The 18,404-nt window shown below is 39.6% G+C and overlaps 1 protein-coding gene across 1 annotated transcript in view; it reads right to left on the reverse strand.

Annotated features, from left to right (window-relative positions):
• The window catches only part of PRSS56 (serine protease 56), a 95,020-nt gene that overhangs the window by 39,470 nt on the left and 37,146 nt on the right, over nt 1–18,404 (reverse strand). The window contains exon 11 of the mRNA XM_053711910.1: nt 786–947. Coding sequence (XP_053567885.1) covers nt 786–947 — 162 coding nt within the window. The remainder of the gene's footprint in view (nt 1–785; nt 948–18,404) is intronic.

Below are 18,404 nucleotides of genomic sequence, written 5' to 3' on the forward strand. Positions count from 1 at the left end.
CCAAATAAGGAAATTAACGACAAAAATAATTTATTGTTTGTTTTGTAAAGTAAAAAGTTTGAGCTTGAGAGATATTAACAGCAGAAGCATTTTATGATCATGGTCACTGGTAAAACACATTGAAAATAACTTTCGAGGTTCAGAAAACATTACCTGATCAAATAAACGCAAAGCTATGATCAACCCCTATGTGTGGTTAAACACATAGCTAATGCCCCAGATGCGAGCACATCCCAGTTCCTAAACAGGATATCGTTGATTGGTGGCTACATGTATATGCTGCTCCTGATTGGCTCACCAGCCATGTTCTGTTTAGGAACACAGATGTGTTGACATTAAAAAAATAAAATAAGTTAAAAAAAATGTAAGCATTTTATTTTTTAATTGAACGCCCCATTAAGCAGAAGTATGTGGACATGTTAGGCTTAGCAGGGGTGTCACACGACAAGTGGTACATGAAAAACAAAATTAAAATGTCATGATTCAGGCAGTGTGTCCAATTAAAATTTACCTCTGTTATCAAATTTATTCTTAGCAACCTGCAGGTGTCTAGAGCACTTTATTTATAGTATTTCAGCAAACATTGTTGAAAACACATCTGCTCTATGGTGCACAATTCTGAGACCTATATATGCTGACATAGTTGAATTTGATAACCAACCATGAAAGTATAATTTTGACTTGTACAACCGTTTAAATTTTGAATAAAGCAACATCAGTACAAAATTCAAGCCAGACAATAAGATATAGGAACAGGTATGAAATCATTAGTCAAAGTTGGGTACCTGTGATCTCTCTACGGATTCTGGAGGGAAACACGTTATTGTACATTTGTTCCATAAACTGTGGGATGGTCTGAGTAAAGAATGAGAAATCCATGTTGTGGCGCAGGAAATCCTCAGCCCTGCGCAATAAGTCCAGGAGGCTCTGTAAGTATGTGCGCAACTCTGCATTGAAGGAGAGGCAATAAATTAGTACCACACATAGCGTACAATTAAATTGACTGCAGCTCTCATTGTCAACAGGTTTACAATATGCAACAGAACCCCAGCCACACCATTTTAACTATTATTTGATTAATAGCAGAGCAGCAGCACCATATGGCCATTATCGTAAAAAAACAAAACAAAACAAAAATAAAGAAGAAGCTGTTTCCCAGATATGTACATTAATACCTAAATCCAATCAAACGTGGTCCAACACTGATATGTACACTGATAAATAGAGTCAATCAAAGGTGGTCCAACACTCATATGTACACTGATAAATAGAGTCAATCAAAGGTGGTCCAACACTCATATGTACACTGATAAATAGAGTCAATCAAAGGTGGTCCAACACTCATATGTACACTGATAAATAGAGTCAATCAAAGGTGGTCCAACACTCATATGTACACTGATAAATAGAGTCAATCAAAGGTGGTCCAACACTCATATGTACACTGACAGAGCGCGTTTATCAAACGTTTGCCCAACACTGATTCGAACACTGATACCGAGAGTCAATCAAAGGTGGTCCAACACTCATATGTACACTGATAAATAGAGTCAATCAAAGGTGGTCCAACACTCATATGTACACTGATAAATAGAGTCAATCAAAGGTGGTCCAACACTCATATGTACACTGATAAATAGAGTCAATCAAAGGTGGTCCAACACTCATATGTACACTGATAAATAGAGTCAATCAAAGGTGGTCCAACACTCATATGTACACTGATAGAGCGCGTTTATCAAACGTTTGCCCAACACTGATTCGAACACTGATACAGAGAGTCAATCAAAGGTGGTCCAACACTGATATGTGCACTGTTATTTAGGGCTCAATTTAAGAAACTACAAATGTAGCTTTAGAGCACCTTGGGCTGTAGGCTTGTATGAGTGAGCCTGCACTAAAGAGTTAAGAAGCAGCAGTCATCAGACCACTGCTTCTTAACCTATACACCAACAACCCCTGCTTGTACGCAGTTGGCCACTTGCAGGTAGGTGATGGCGCTGCACGCCACCTGTGTCCATCTGGGGGGTTAGTAAATCTATGCCATAGAGTCAATCAAAAGTGGTCCGACACTGATACTGTATGTACACTGATACAAAATAGACTCAGTCTAAGGTTCTCCAGAAAAAAACCCGGCTACAATGTCCCAAATCTATTTTTATACATATATATACATATATATACATACAATCAAACCAGTCAAACCACAAAAATAAAATAATACAAACATAGTTCTAAATATTACAGAACATTAAGCACATTGATGAAAAAATTAGCACAAATGAAAGCGACTTATAAAAGGTAAGTCAGTTAAGTGTATTGATTTTAAATCTTGAGGCTCTTACCTACCTTGCTAAAGGTTGTAGTTAGGTTTCAGGGGTTTATTGCATTTTGGAAATTGTGTTGGGGTCTTAGTCAGCCATTAAGTTTATTTGTGGTGGTGGGGGATGGGTTATTTGCATTATGTATGAGCATTAAATGTAAGGCTGCGTTAATACTGGTGTATGGAGTTTGCACCAGCTTCTAATATACTCTATGACAAAGGAGTTTACTGTAGTATTGTGACTGCAGGACATGATAGTGACAGCAGGCTTAGCATCTTCCATAGAAGATAATAGCTCCTGCTATAAAGTGGGAGCTGTAGCAGTGTTGGAGCTATTCATCTCGATGTAAAGTAAGCTAGACTGAGATCTGACTATGCTGAACTGCATAGATACCAGGATTCTATACTATGTAATGGATTTAGTCTGCAAAAGAAATAAAAAATATCAAGCAGCATAAATGAGCATAGAAAAGAAGGTAAAGCCTTTTCACACCACAAACACTTTGTGATACTTTGTAATTTACAACCCTCACCAACAGTATTCCAGTCCATCAGAAAACTCACAAACATTTTTGCATTAATATTGAATTTATCTAATTTAATGGTCTTTTGCCTGGCATATCTCATCTGCTCACATGACTATGGAGCCGATTTATCAAGGGCCGAATGGCCCCTGATGCCCCTGTTTCCATGCGAGCATTCAGACAGCAATTATGAAGCAACGGTCTTTAGACCGCTGCTCCTTCACTGGTCTGCCTGCTCCGAGGCTGCGGACATCAATCCACCCAAATTCATAAGATCCGGTTGATTGATACCCCCTGCTAGCGGCCGAATCTGCAGGGGGCGGCATTGCACAAGCAGTTCACAAGAACTGCTTGTGCAATGATAAATGCCGACACCGTATGCTGAAAGGATCGTGTCGGACAGACACCGATGATAAATCGGTCCCTTAATCTGTCATTGAGTGCAAAAATATTAGCGCTATTGATTTAACTCGAACAATATGATTATTAATTACATTGTAGCTATCTTAGGGTTTATTTTATAGGTAAGTATTTAGTTTTAAATAGGATTAATTTACTTAATAAGAGTAATTTTTATTTAGATTTATTAAAATAATATTTAAGTTAGGGGGGTGTTAGGGTTAGTGTTAGACTTAGGTTTCGGGGTTAATTAGTTTAATATAGATGGCGGTATGGGGGAGCAGATTAGGGGTTAATAAGTTTAATATAGGTGGCAGCGGGGTCCGGGAGCGGCGGTTTAGGGGTTAAACAATTTATTTATTTGCGGCGGGGTACGGGATCCGCAGGATAGGGGTTAATAAATTTATTATAGGTGGTGGCGGTATAGGGGGGCAGGATAGGGGTTAATAGGTATTATGTAGGTGGCAGCGGGGTCCGGGAGCGGCGGTTTAGGGGTTAATAAGTTTATTAGAGTGGCGGTGGGCTCCGGGAGCGGCGGTTTAGGGGTTAACATGTTTAATATAGTTGCGGAGGGGTCTAGGAGCGGCGGTTTAGGGTTTAATAACCCTAAACCGCCACTGTCACTAAGCACTCACACTATACAGTATAGTATAAGAAAAAGCCAAAGAGCAGCGAGATCGGGTAAGTGATAACTATCACAGTCCGCTGCTCATCGCCCCGTACTTGGTGCGCGGCTTTTTGACAGCTTTTTTGATAACTTTGGCGAGCGTATTCAGGTCCGTGGCGGCGATGTGAGGCGAGCATAGGCGGGCGTATTGGGGCCGGCGATGGCAGGTACGTACGGAGCTTGATAACTAGAGGCCAGTGAGTGCAGTCTATCAGGTAGATTACGAGTTATGAGCGCTATAGGGAATTTAATGAACGCAGCAAAAATTGCGTTATTTCACCCCCTATAGCGCAGCCATTACAAGTTTTGAAACAGCCGGCCTGTGCGTGCGATAGGGTTGCGTTGAGCTCCATACCGCACAAAATACAAGCGCTGTTTTGATGTGCGTGATAGACATCAATGGGGAGAGCGGGTCATAAAAAAACCTAGCACCTCAATCACAGAATGAAAAGCTCTGTAATGCAGTCCCATTGATGTCTATGGGGGTAAAAAAAAATACGTTTAAACCTAACACCCTGACATAAACTCCATGTCGAAACACCCCTAATCTGCCGCCCCCGACATCGCCGCCACCGACATAAATTGATTAACCCCTAATCTGCCGCTCCCGATTTCACCGCCACTATACTAAAGTTATTAACCTCTATTCCCCTGCACCCCAACATCGCCCACACTATAATAAATCTATTAACCACTATGCTGCCGCTCCCTGACATCCCTGCAACTAAATAAAGCTATTAACCCCTTAACCACTGGCCTCCCACATCACAACCACTAAATAAACCTATTAACCCTAAACCGCCAGCCCCACATCGCAACAACCTAAATTAAACTATATTAACCCCTTAACATAACCCTAACGTAACCCTAACACCCCCTAACTTTAACATAATTAAAATAGAGCTAAATTAAAGTTACAATTATTAACTAAATAATACCTATATAAATCTAAATACATACTTACCTGTGAAATAAAACTTAAGCTAGCTACTATATAACTAATAGTTATATTGTAGCTAGCTTAGGTTTTATTTTTATTTCACAGGTAAGTTTGTATTTATTTTAACTAGGTAGACTAGTTAGTAAATAAACTACAAAGGGCCCTTAAAAGGGCCTTTTGTGGACCCTTAAAAGGGCCTTTTGTAGGGCATTGCCCTAAAGTTAACAGTAGTGATGTCGCGAACCTAAAATTTTTGGTTCGCGAACCGCGGACTCGAACTTCCGGTATTGTTCGCGAACGCGCGAACCGCCATTGAATTCAATAGGCAGGCGAACTTTAAAACCTACAAGGACTCTTTCTGGCCACAATAGTGATGGAAAAGTTGTTTCAAGGGTCCTAACACCTGGACTGTTGCATGCTGGAGGGGGATCCCTGGCAAAACTCCCATGGAAAATTACATAGTTGATGCAGAGTCTGCTTTTAAGCCATAATGGGTCTAAATCAACTAACATTCCCAAAGTGGCTGTCTCAAAACATCCCGGACAGAAGATAGATTGATAGTGATAGATAGGATAGATAGATATACATAGATTGATAGTTAGATAGAATCGATAGAAGAGAAATAGATATATTTGTTAGATATATAATTACCCTAATAAATTCTAATAATCAAACATGCGTTCTTGGACCCAACTAGCTTGTGTCAATTAGTACTTTTCTTAGCACTTTAATCCCTGTTCCCCCCCCCCCTATCGTGGGAGTTCTATATGGCCTGCCAGATTACCCTGAAAAATTATAATAATAAGACATGTGGTCTGCTACCTATTTTAACGAGGTTGTGTTTTAAGTACTACCATTCTTAGCACTTTAATCTCTGTAACTCCCCCTATTTGGTGAGGTCTATACGGCCTGGATGATTACCCATACAAAATATAATAATAAGACATCTGCTCTTGGTCTGCGACCCATGGTAACTATGTTGTGTTAATTAGTAATGTCCTTCGCATTTTAATAGCTGTTACTCATACTCACCCTATCGGTGGAGGTCTATATGGCCTGCATGATTACCCTTACAAAATATAACAACCAAACATATGTTCTGGGACCCATGGTAAGTAGGTTGTGTTATGTAGTACTGTTATTTGCATTTTCATACCTGTTACAACACCAAATGGTGGCAGGTCTATCTGTCCTTCATGATTAGCTGCACCCAAACCCAAAAAAAAGCCGAGTGGTCTTAGACACCCATGGCTAACTCTGTTGTTTCAATTAGTACTATTCTTAGCACTTTCATCCCTGTTACGGGCGGTCTACATGGCCATCATGATTAGCCGAACAAAATACTACAATCCAACCATTGCTCAGTCTTCATAGGCCCTTCATTGTCTGTATTTTGATAGTACAGTTCTTATTATTTTTATAGCTGATACAACACCGAATGTTGTAAGCTCTATATGGCCTGCATGATTAGCTGCACCCAATACAAAAATAAATCCAAGCGGTCTTGGATTAACACCCATGGCTAACTCTGTTGTTTCAAGTAGTACTATTCTTAGCACTTTCATCTCATCATCCCTGTTACTTCCAGGACTCTCGGTGGTGGTCTACATGGCCATCATGATTAGCCTAACCAAATACTACAATCCAACCTTGGCTCAGTCTTCCTAAGGCCCTTCATTGGCTGTATTTTGCTAGTACTGTTCTTATTACTATGGTGGTCTACATGGCCATCATGATTAGCCTAACCAAATACTACAATCCAACCTTGGCCCAGTCTTCCTAAGGCCCTTCATTGGCTGTATTTTGGTAGTACTGTTCTTATTAGTTTAATAGCTGATACGACACCGAATGTTGTCAGCTCTATATGGCCTGCATGAATAGCCGCACCCAAAGCCAAAAAAAAGCCAAGCGGTTTTGCACTAACACCCATGGCTAACTCTGTTGTTTCAAGTTCTACTATTCTTAGCTCTTTCATCTCATCATCCCTGTTACTTCCAGGACTCTCGGTGGTGGTGGTCTACATGGCCATCATGATTAGCCTAACCAAATACTACAATCCAACCTTGGCCCAGTCTTCCTAAGGCCCTTCATTGGCTGTATTTTGGTAGTACTGTTCTTATTAGTTTAATAGCTGATACGACACCGAATGTTGTCAGCTCTATATGGCCTGCATGAATAGCCGCACCCAAAGCCAAAAAAAAGCCAAGCGGTTTTGCACTAAAACCCATGGCTAACTCTGTTGTTTCAAGTTCTACTATTCTTAGCTCTTTCATCTCATCATCCCTGTTACTTCCAGGACTCTCGGTGGTGGTGGTCTACATGGCCATCATGATTAGCCTAACCAAATACTACAATCCAACCTTGGCCCAGTCTTCCTAAGGCCCTTCATTGGCTGTATTTTGGTAGTACAGTTCTTATTATTTTTATAGCTGATACAACACCGAATGTTGTCAGCTCTATATGGCCTGCATGATTAGCTGCACCCAATACAAAAATAAATCCAAGCGGTCTTGGATTAACACCCATGGCTAACTCTGTTGTTTCAAGTAGTACTATTCTTAGCACTTTCATCTCATCATCCCTGTTACTTCCAGGACTCTCGGTGGTGGTGGTCTACATGGCCATCATGATTAGCCTAACCAAATACTACAATCCAACCTTGGCTCAGTCTTCCTAAGGCCCTTCATTGGCTGTATTTTGCTAGTACTGTTTTTATTACTATGGTGGTCTACATGGCCATCATGATTAGCCTAACCAAATACTACAATCCAACCTTGGCCCAGTCTTCCTAAGGCCCTTCATTGGCTGTATTTTGGTAGTACTGTTCTTATTAGTTTAATAGCTGATACGACACTGAATGTTGTCAGCTCTATATGGCCTGCATGAATAGCCGCAGGAGGAAAGTGCGTTTCATTGGCACCAGCAAACTGACGATTCAAATCACAGCAACTATTAACAAAAATTTTAATTTTTAATTATTAGAATACTGTCACAACAAATATGATTGGTGTAAATAGTTTTTAAGTAGGCCTGGCACACAGGCTTGGAAGGCTGTAGAAAAGTGCAATTCAAAGGCACAAGCAAACTGAGGGTTAAGATCATCAACAATAAAGATTTTTTTAATTTTAATTAGTAACTATACTGTGACAAAAAATTAGGATTGGTGTAAATAGTTGGCAAGACGGCCTGGCACAAAAGGATGGCAGGCAGGAGGGAGATGCAATTCAAGGACACTAGGAGACTGATTACTGACAGTCTAAACAGTGATGATTGACAATTTTTGCAATACTGTTAACAGAAATATGATTGCTGACAACAATTGGCTAGGTGGGGGCCTGGCTCACAGCAGGCTGCAAGGCAGGAGGAAAGTGTGTTTCATTGGCACCAGCAAACTGACTATTCAAATCACAGCAACTATTAACAAAAATTTTAATTTTTAATTATTAGAATACTGTCACAACAAATATGATTGGTGTAAATATTTTTTAAGTAGGCCTGGCACACAGGCTTGGAAGGCTGTAGAAAAGTGCAATTCAAAGGCACGAGCAAACTGAGGGTTAAGATCATCAACAATAAAGATTTTTTTAATTTTAATAAGTAACTATACTGTGACAAAAAATTAGGATTGGTGTAAATAGTTGGCAAGACGGCCTGGCACAAAAGGATGGCAGGCAGGAGGGAGATGCAATTCAAGGACACTAGGAGACTGATTACTGACAGTCTAAACAGTGATGATTGAAAATTTTTGCAATACTGTTAACAGAAATATGATTGCTGACAACAATTGGCTAGGTGGGGCCCTGGCTCACAGCAGGCTGCAAGGCAGGAGGAAAGTGCGTTTCAATGGCACCAGCAAACTGACGATTCAAATCACAGCAACTATTACCAAAAATTTTAATTTTTAATTATTAGAATACTGTCACAACAAATATGATTGGTGTAAATATTTTTTAAGTAGGCCTGGCACACAGGCTTGGAAGGCTGTAGAAAAGTGCAATTCAAAGGCACGAGCAAACTGAGGGTTAAGATCAACACTAAAAAATTTTTTTATTTAAATTAATAACTATACTGTCTGACTGTGACAACAATTATGATTGGTGTAAATAGTTGGCTAGACGGCCTGGCACAAAAGGCTGGCAGTGGCAGGCAGGAGGTAAATGAAATTCAATGGCCCTAGGAGACTGAATATTTGCAGTCCAAAAAATTATGTTTTTTTTTTTTTTTTTATTACTGTTACAAGAATTGTGATTGGTGCCACTAATTGGCTACTTGGGCCTGGCAGACAGGCTGGCAGATATGAGTTGTGGATGGTAGGTAGGGCAGTAATTTAACACAGTATGCTGTGTAAGTGACAAAAACACAGGACTGATAGAAAATTAAGTTACATTACACTAGCAAAATATTTTAAAATTTTAGATTTTAATATTAAAATTATGTTAAGAAGTGCAATGCACATATGACTCTATGAGTGGTCGCACTGGCTGGCTGCTACGTAGGGCAGCAATTATAACAACAGTATGCTGTGTAAGTCAGATAGACAGTTAGACACAGGCCTGATAGAAAATACAATTAGATTACACTAGCATAATGATTTAAAGACTTTTTTTTGGAAATTTTAAGAAAAAGGTTAAGCACATACATAGTCGTGGCTGATAGCCTTGGAAGGGCAGCTATTAAAAACAGTAGGCTATGTATGTCGGATACACACACGCCTGATAGAAAATACTATTAGATTACACTAGAAAAATGATTGAAATTATTTTTTTTGGGGGGGAAATTAAAAAAAGGTTAAACACATATGAGTCGTGGCTCATAGACTAGGGAGGGCAGCAAGTAAACACAGTAGGCTCTCTATGTCAGCAAAACACACAGGCCGGATAGAAAATTAGATTTGATTACACTAGCAAACAAATTTAAACTTTTTTTTTTTTAATATTAAAATTAAGGTGAAAGAAAAATAGATATGAGTGCTGGGTGGCTGCCTGGCACAGACCAATTAACCAAAAGACTGAGAAAAAAAAGAGGTATATTAATGCTGAGTGAGCCTGACAGACACAGGCATGATAGTAAATGTAATTAGATTACACTAGAAAAATATTTTTTTGTGTTTTTTTTTAAATTAAAAATAATGTTATAAACGGATATTAACACTGCTGGCTGCTGGCTGGCACAGAGTAATGAACCAGAGTATATGCTGTGTGACACTGGCCTGATAGAAAATGAAAAAAAATTACACTAGAAAAATAATTATATTTTTGGGTTAGTTAAATTTAAACTAATGTTGTTAGGGAGATATCAGTGGTGGCAGTAGTCACAGCATATGCTGTGAGCCTTAAACACACAGCTGAAAGCCAGGCAAATGCTAATAAAAAACAAAAAAAAACAAAAAAAAAAAACGGCACGAAATATAGCCCTAAAAAGGGCTTTTTCCGGGTGCTGTGCTTGCAGCAGAGATGAGTGGAGTCCTTCTGGGCTGTAAATACACTAGCCTAGCTATGTTTTTCCTATGAATGTCAGGAGCAAAAACATAACACGTCCTATCATTAAAAAAGCAAGGTCGTTATGAGTCTAAAATGGCGGATTCCGAGTAGCTGGGAGTGTCTGTGAGGGAGTGTCTGATGTTGATTGGCTCTAATGTGTCAGGCGGCTGTGACATAAAGGGTCAAAGTTTCCACAATGTTGACACATAGGGGCGGATCGAACATCGCCATGTGTTCGCCCACAAACGCGAACGCGAACAACCTATGTTCGCTGTGAACCGTTCGCGGGCGAACAGTTCGGGACATCACTAGTTAACAGCTCTTTTGCTAAAAAATAAAATTAAACACCCCCTAACAGTATACAAACCCCACCTCCCAAACCCTCAAAATAAGAATAAAGTAAAACCTAATCTACCCATTGCCCTGAAAAGGGCATTTGTATGGGCATTGCCCTTAAAAGGGCATTCAGCTCTTTTGCTGCCCATTAAAAATAAAAAAATGTCTATTCTAAAAAGATAAACCCAAACGAAAAAAAAATTACACAAAATAACAAACGAATTATCAAAAATAATAACAATTATTCCTATTCTAATACCCTTTTAAAAAAAACACCCCAAAATAAAAAACCTAATCTATAATAAACTACCAATAGCCCTTAAAAGGGCCTTTTGTAGGGCTTTGCCCTAATTTAAACAGCTCTTTTACCTGAATTTTTATTTTACAAAGACCCACTAACATTACAATTCCCCAGCCCCCCCAAACCAAAAAAATAAAATAAACTACCTAAAAAAATCTACCCATTGCCCTGAAAAGGGCATTTGTATGGGCATTTCCCTTAAAAGGGCATTTAGCTCTTTTGCATTGCCCTGGAAAGGGCATTTATCTCTTTTACGAAAAGCCCAAACCCTAAAATAAAAAAATAAACCACCCAAAAAAGTTTTAAAAAATCCTAACACTAACCCCCGAAGATCCACTTACAGTTGTTGAAGTCCCGCTTGAAGGATCTTCATTCTGGCGGCTCCATCTTCATCCAGGCGGCTCCATCTTCATCCAGATGGCATCTTCTATCTTCATCCCTGCGGCGTCTTCTATCTTCATCCCTGCGGCGTCTTCTATCTTCATCCCGGCGGAGCGGGTCCATCCAGAAGACATCCGGCGTGGAGCATCCTTTTCATTTTGGAAAATCAAATCAGCCAATAGGAATGCAAGGGACGCCATTTTGAATTGCGTACCTTTCATTGAAGATTCTGTATACGGCGGCGTACGTATGAAGAGGATGCTCAGCGCTGGATGTCTTCAGGATGGATCAGCTCCACGCTCCACGCTGCCGGGATGAAGATGGAGCCGCCTGGATGAAGATGGAGCAGCTGGGATGAAGATCCTTCAAGCGGGACTTCAGCAACTGTAAGTGGATCTTCGGGGTTAGTGTTAGGATTATTTAAACTTTTTTGGGTAGTTTTTTTTTTTAGTTTAGGGTTTGGGCTTTTCATAAAAGAGCTAAATGCCCTTTTCAGGGCAATGCAAAAGAGCTAAATGCCCATACAAATGCCCTTTTCAGGGCAATGGGTAACTTAGGTTTTTGTTAGAGTTAGTTTTTTTTTTGGGGGGGGGGGTTGGTTGGGTAGTGGGTTTTACTGTTGGGGGGTTCTTTGTATTTTTTTTATAGGTAAAAGAGCTGTTTAAATTAGAGCAATGCCCTACAAAAGGGCTATTGGTAGTTTATTGTAGGCTATGTTTTTTTTTTTTATTTTGGGTGGACTTTTTTATTTTATAGGGCTATTAGATTAGGTGTAATTCTTTTTATTTTTGATAATTTTGTTTGTTATTTATCATAATTTAGTGTTTGTTATTTTTTGTGGTGCTAACGAGCAGTTTTTTCACACCGCTCACTTACCTGCAGCGTTGGTATTACAGGTTTTTACAAACCCAGCGTTAAAAGACAAGAAGTGAGCGTAGAGCAAAATTGAGCTCCATACCGCACTCCAATACCAGCGCTGCTTAAGTCAGCGGTGAGCTGGTTGTACGTGCTCGTGCACGATTTCCCCATAGACATCAATGGGGAGAGCCGGCTGAGAAAAAGTCTAACACCTGCCAAAAAGCAGCGTAAAACTCAGTAACGCAGCCCCATTGATTCCTATGGGGAAACTAAAGTTATGTTTACACCTAACACCCTAACATAAACCCCGAGTCTAAACACCCCTAATCTTACACTTATTCCCCTAATCTGCTGCTCCGGACACCGCCGCCACCTACATTATACTTATTAACCCCTAATCTGCTGCCCCCAACATCGCCGACACCTACATTATATTTATTAACCCCTAATCTGCCGCCCCCAATGTCGCTGCAATTTACCTACACTTATTAACCCCTAATCTGCCGCCCCCAACATCGCTGTCACTATATTAAATGTATTAACCCCTAAACCTAAGTCTAACCCTAACCCTAACACCTCCTAATTGAAATATAATTAAAATAAATCTAAGTAAAATTTCTATCATTATCTGCATTATTCCTATTTAAAACTAAATACTTACCTATAACTATTACCTATTTTAACTAGGTAGAATAGTTATTAAATAGTTATTAACTATTTAATAACTACCTAGCTAAAATAAATACAAATTGACCTGTAAAATAAAACCTAACCTAAGTTACACTAACACCTAACACTACACTACAATTAAATAAATTAACTAAATTAAATACAATTAAATAAATTAAATTAGCTAAATCACAACCCCCCCCCCACTAAATTACAGAAAATAAAAAACAAATTACAGATCTTTAAACTAATTACACCTAATCTAATAGCCCTATCAAAATAACCCCCCCCCCCCCCCCAAAAAAAAAAAAAAAAGCCCTAGCCTAAACTAGACTATCAATATCCCTTAAAAGGGCCTTTTGCGGGGCATTGACCCAAAGTAATCAGTTCTTTTACATGTAAAAAAAACTACAAACAACCCCCCCCCAACAGTAAAACCCACCACCCACACAACCAACCCCCCAAATAAAATACTAACTAAAAAAACCTAAGCTCCCCATTGCCATGAAAAAGGCATTTAGATGGGCATTGCCCTTAAAAGGGCATTTAGCTCTTTTGCAGGCCCAAAACCCTAACCTAAAAAATAAACCCACCCAATAGACCCTTTAAAAAATCCTAACACTAACCCCCGAAGATTCACTTACCGGGAGAAGTCTTCATCCAAGCGGCAAGATGTCCTCAACGAAGCCGGCAGACGTGGTCCTCCAGACGGGCAGAAGTCTTCATCCAGACGGCATCTTCTATCTTCATCCTTCCGGCGCGGAGTGGGTCCATCTTCAAGACATCCGACGCGGAGCATCCTCTTCAAATGACGGCTTCTTCGTAATGAATATCTCTTTAAGTGATGTCATCCAAGATGGCGTCCCTTAGATTCCGATTGGCTGATAGAATTCTATCAGCCAATCGGAATTGAGGTAGAAAAAATCCTATTGGCTGATTAGATCAGCCAATAGGATTGAGCTTGCATTCTATTGGCTGATTGAAACAGCCAATAGAATGCCAGCTCAATCCTATTGGCTGATTGCATCAGCCAATAGGATTTTTTCTACCTTAATTCAGATTGGCTGATAGAACTCTAAATGCCCTTTTCAGGGCAATGGGGAGCTTAGGTTTTTTTTAGTTAGTATTTTATTTGGGGGGTTGGTTGTGTGGGTGGTGGGTTTTACTGTTGGGGGGGTTGTTTGTATTTTTTTTTTACAGGTAAAAGAGCTGATTACTTTGGGGCAATTCCCCGCAAAAGGCACTCTTAAGGGCTATTGATAGTTTAGTTTAGGCTAGGTTTTTTTTTTTTGGGGGGGGGATTATTTTGATAGGGCTATTAGATTAGGTGTAATTAGCTTAAAGATCTGTAATTTGTTTTTTATTTTCTGTAATTTAGTGGGTTTTTTTTTGTGATTTAGCCAATTTAATTTATTCAATTGTATTTAATTTAGTTAATTTATTTAATTGTAGTGTAGTGTTATTGTAACTTAGGTAATGTAGTGTAGGTGTTATTGTAACTTAGGTAAGGTTTTATTTTACAGGTCAATTTGTATTTATTTTAGCTAGGTAGTTATTAAATAGTTAATAACTATTTAGTAACTATTCTACCTAGTTAAAATAAATACAAAGCCTGTAAAATAAAAATAAACCCTAAGCTAGCTACAATGTAACTATTAGTTATATTGTAGCTATTTTAGGGTTTATTTTATAGGTAAGTATTCAGTTTTAAATAGGAATAATTTAGTTAATTATAGTAATTTTCTTTAGATTTATTTAAATTATATTTAAGTTAGGGGGTGTTAGGGTTAGACTTAGATTTAGGGGTTAATACATTTAATATAGTGGCGGCGACATTGGGGACGGCAGATTAGGGGTTAATAAGTATAATGTAGGTGGCGGTGATGTTAGGGGCGGCAGATTAGGGGTTAATAATATTTAACTAGTGTTTGCGAGGCGGGTGTGCAGCGGTTTAGGGGTTAATATGTTTATTCTAGTGGCGGCGATGTCCGGAGCGGCAGATTAGGGGTTAATAATTTCATTATAGTGTTTGCGATGCGGGAGGGCCTCGGTTTAGGGGTTAATAGGTAGTTTATGGGTGTTAGTGTACTTTTAAGCACTAAAGTTATGAGTTTTATGCTACCGCGTTGTAATGTAAAACTCATAACTACTGACTTTAGAATGCGTCAGGAATTTTGGAGGTAGAGGGTGTACCGCTCACTTTTTGGACTCCCAGGACAGACTCGTAATACCAGCGCTATGGAAGTCCCTTAGAAAAAGGGTTTACGAAGTTTACGTAAGTCTGTTTGCGGTAAGGCCAAAGAAGTGTGCGGTGCGCCTAAACCTGCAAGACTCGTAATAACAGTGGTAGTGAAAAAGCAGCGTTAGGACCTGTTAACGCTGCTTTTTCAGCTTAACGCAAGATTTAGTTTAATAGTTATATTAGTTTAATTGTTAGTTTAAACTTAGGCCTAGATTTAGAGTTGGGCGGTAGCCGTGAAAACCAGCGTTAGAGGCTCCTAACGCTGGTTTTAAGCTACCTCCGGTATTTGGAGTCATTAAAAAAAGGGTCTAACGCTCACTTTTCAGCCGCGACTTTTCCATACCGCAGATCCCCTTACGTAAATTGCGTATCCTATCTTTTCAATGGGATTTTTCTAACTCCGGTATTTAGAGTCGTGTCTGAAGTGAGCGTTAGACATCTAACGACAAAACTCCAGCCGCAGGAAAAAAGTCAATAGTTAAGAGCTTTCTGGGCTAACGCCGGTTCATAAAGCTCTTAACTACTGTACTCTAAAGTACACTAACACCCATAAACTACCTATGTAACCCTAAACCGAGGTCCCCCCACATCGCCGCCACTCGATTAAATTTTTTTAACCCCTAATCTGCCGACCGCCACCTACGTTATACTTATGTACCCCTAATCTGCTGCCCCTAACACCGCCGACCCCTATATTATATTTATTAACCCCTAACCTGCCCCCCACAACGTCGCAGCCAGCTACCTACAATAATTAACCCCTAATCTGCCGACCGCAAAGCGCCGCCACCTACGTTATACTTATGTACCCCTAATCTGCTGCCCCTAACACCGCCGACCCCTATATTATATTTATTAACCCCTAACCTGCCCCCCACAACGTCGCAGCCAGCTACCTACAATAATTAACCCCTAATCTGCCGACCGCAAAGCGCCCCCACCTACGTTATACTTATGTACCCCTAATCTGCTGCCCCTAACACCGCCGACCCCTATATTATATTTATTAACCCCTAATCTGCCCCCCTCAACGTCACCTCCACCTGCCTACACTTATTAACCCCTAATCTGCCGAGCGGACCGCACCGCTACTATAATAAAGTTATTAACCCCTAATCCGCCTCACTAACCCTATAATAAATAGTATTAACCCCTAATCTGCCCTCCCTAACATCGCCGACACCTAACTTCAATTATTAACCCCTAATCTGCCGACTGGAGCTCACCGCTATTCTAATAAATGTATTAACCCCTAAAGCTAAATCTAACCCTAACACTAACACCCCCCTAAATTAAATATAATTTTAATCTAACGAAATTAATTAACTCTTATTAAATAAATTATTCCTATTTAAAGCTAAATACTTACCTGTAAAATAAATCCTAATATAGCTACAATATAAATTATAATTATATTATAGCTATTTTAGGATTAATATTTATTTTACAGGTAACTTTGTATTTATTTTAACCAGGTACAATAGCTATTAAATAGTTAAGAACTATTTAATAGCTAAAATAGTTAAAATAATTACAAAATTACCTGTAAAATAAATCCTAACCTAAGTTACAATTAAACCTAACACTACACTATCAATAAATTAATTAAATAAAATACCTAACACTACACTATCAATAAATAAATTAAATACAATACCTACAAATAACTACAATGAAATAAACTATCTAAAGTACAAAAAATAAAAAAGAACTAAGTTACAAAAAATAAAAAAATATTTACAAACATAAGAAAAATATTACAACAATTTTAAACTAATTACACCTACTCTAAGCCCCCTAATAAAATAACAAAGCCCCCCAAAATAAAAAAATGCCCTACCCTATTCTAAATTACTAAAGTTCAAAGCTCTTTTACCTTACCAGCCCTGAACAGGGCCCTTTGCGGGGCATGCCCCAAGAAGTTCAGCTCTTTTGCCTGTAAAAAAAAACATACAATACCCCCCCCCCAACATTACAACCCACCACCCACATACCCCTAATCTAACCCAAACCCCCCTTAAATAAACCTAACACTAAGCCCCTGAAGATCTTCCTACCTTATCTTCACCATACCAGGTTCACCGATCGATCCAGAAGAGCTCCTCCGATGTCCTGATCCAAGCCCAAGCGGGGGGCTGAAGAGGTCCATGATCCGGCTGAAGTCTTCATCCAAGCGGGGCAGAAGAGGTCTTCCATCCGATTGAAGTCTTCATCCAAGCGGGATCTTCTATTGTCATCCATCCGGAGCGGAGCGGCAGGATCCTGAAGACCTCCGACGCGGAACATCCATCCTGGCCGACGACTGAACGACGAATGACGGTTCCTTTAAATGACGTCATCCAAGATGGCGTCCCTCGAATTCCGATTGGCTGATAGGATTCTATCAGCCAATCGGAATTAAGGTAGGAATATTCTGATTGGCTGATGGAATCAGCCAATCAGAATCAAGTTCAATCCGATTGGCTGATTGGATCAGCCAATCAGCGGGTTGAATTGCAGCGATGTCTGTTCGCCTGCTCAGAGCAGGCGGACAGGTTATGGAGCAGCGGTCTTTAGACCGCTGCTTCATAACTGCTGTTTCTGGTGAGCCTGCAGGCTCGCCAGAAGCACGGGCCCTCAAGCTCTCGGAGCTTGGTAAATGGGCCCCAGAGCATGCAATTTTAAGCAACTTTCTAATTTACTCCTATTATCAATTTTTTATTTGTTCTCTTGCTATCTTTATTTGAAAAAGCAGAAATAAAAAGTTAGGAGACGGCCCATTTTTGGTTCAGCACTTGGGTAGAGCTTGCTAATTGGTTTGCTACATTTAGCCACCAATCAGCAAGCGCTACCTAGGTTCTGAACCAAAAATGGGCCGGCTCTTAAGCTTACATTCCTACTTTGTCAAATAAAGATAGCATGAAAACGACGAAAAATTGATACAAGGAGTAAATTAGAAAATTGCTTAAATTGCATGCTCTATCTTAATCATGAAAAAAAAAATTGGGTTTAGTATCCCTTTAATAACTTTAGTATAGTGGGGGCGATGTGGGCGGGCGGCAGATTAGGGGTTAATTATATTTAAATAGTGTTTGCAATTTGGGAGGGCGGCGGTTTAGGGGTTAATAACTTTATTATAGTAGCAACGATGTCGGGGAGCCGGGGAATACGGATTAATAAATTTTATTAGTGGCGGCGATGTCGGGAGCGGCAGATAAGGGGAAAATAACTTTAATATATTGTTTGCGATGCGGGAGGGCCTCGGTTTAGGGGTTAATAGGTAGTTTATGGGTGTTTTGTGTACT

Source organism: Bombina bombina, chromosome 4, assembly GCF_027579735.1.
Source record: "Bombina bombina isolate aBomBom1 chromosome 4, aBomBom1.pri, whole genome shotgun sequence".
Lineage (NCBI taxonomy): Eukaryota > Metazoa > Chordata > Amphibia > Anura > Bombinatoridae > Bombina > Bombina bombina.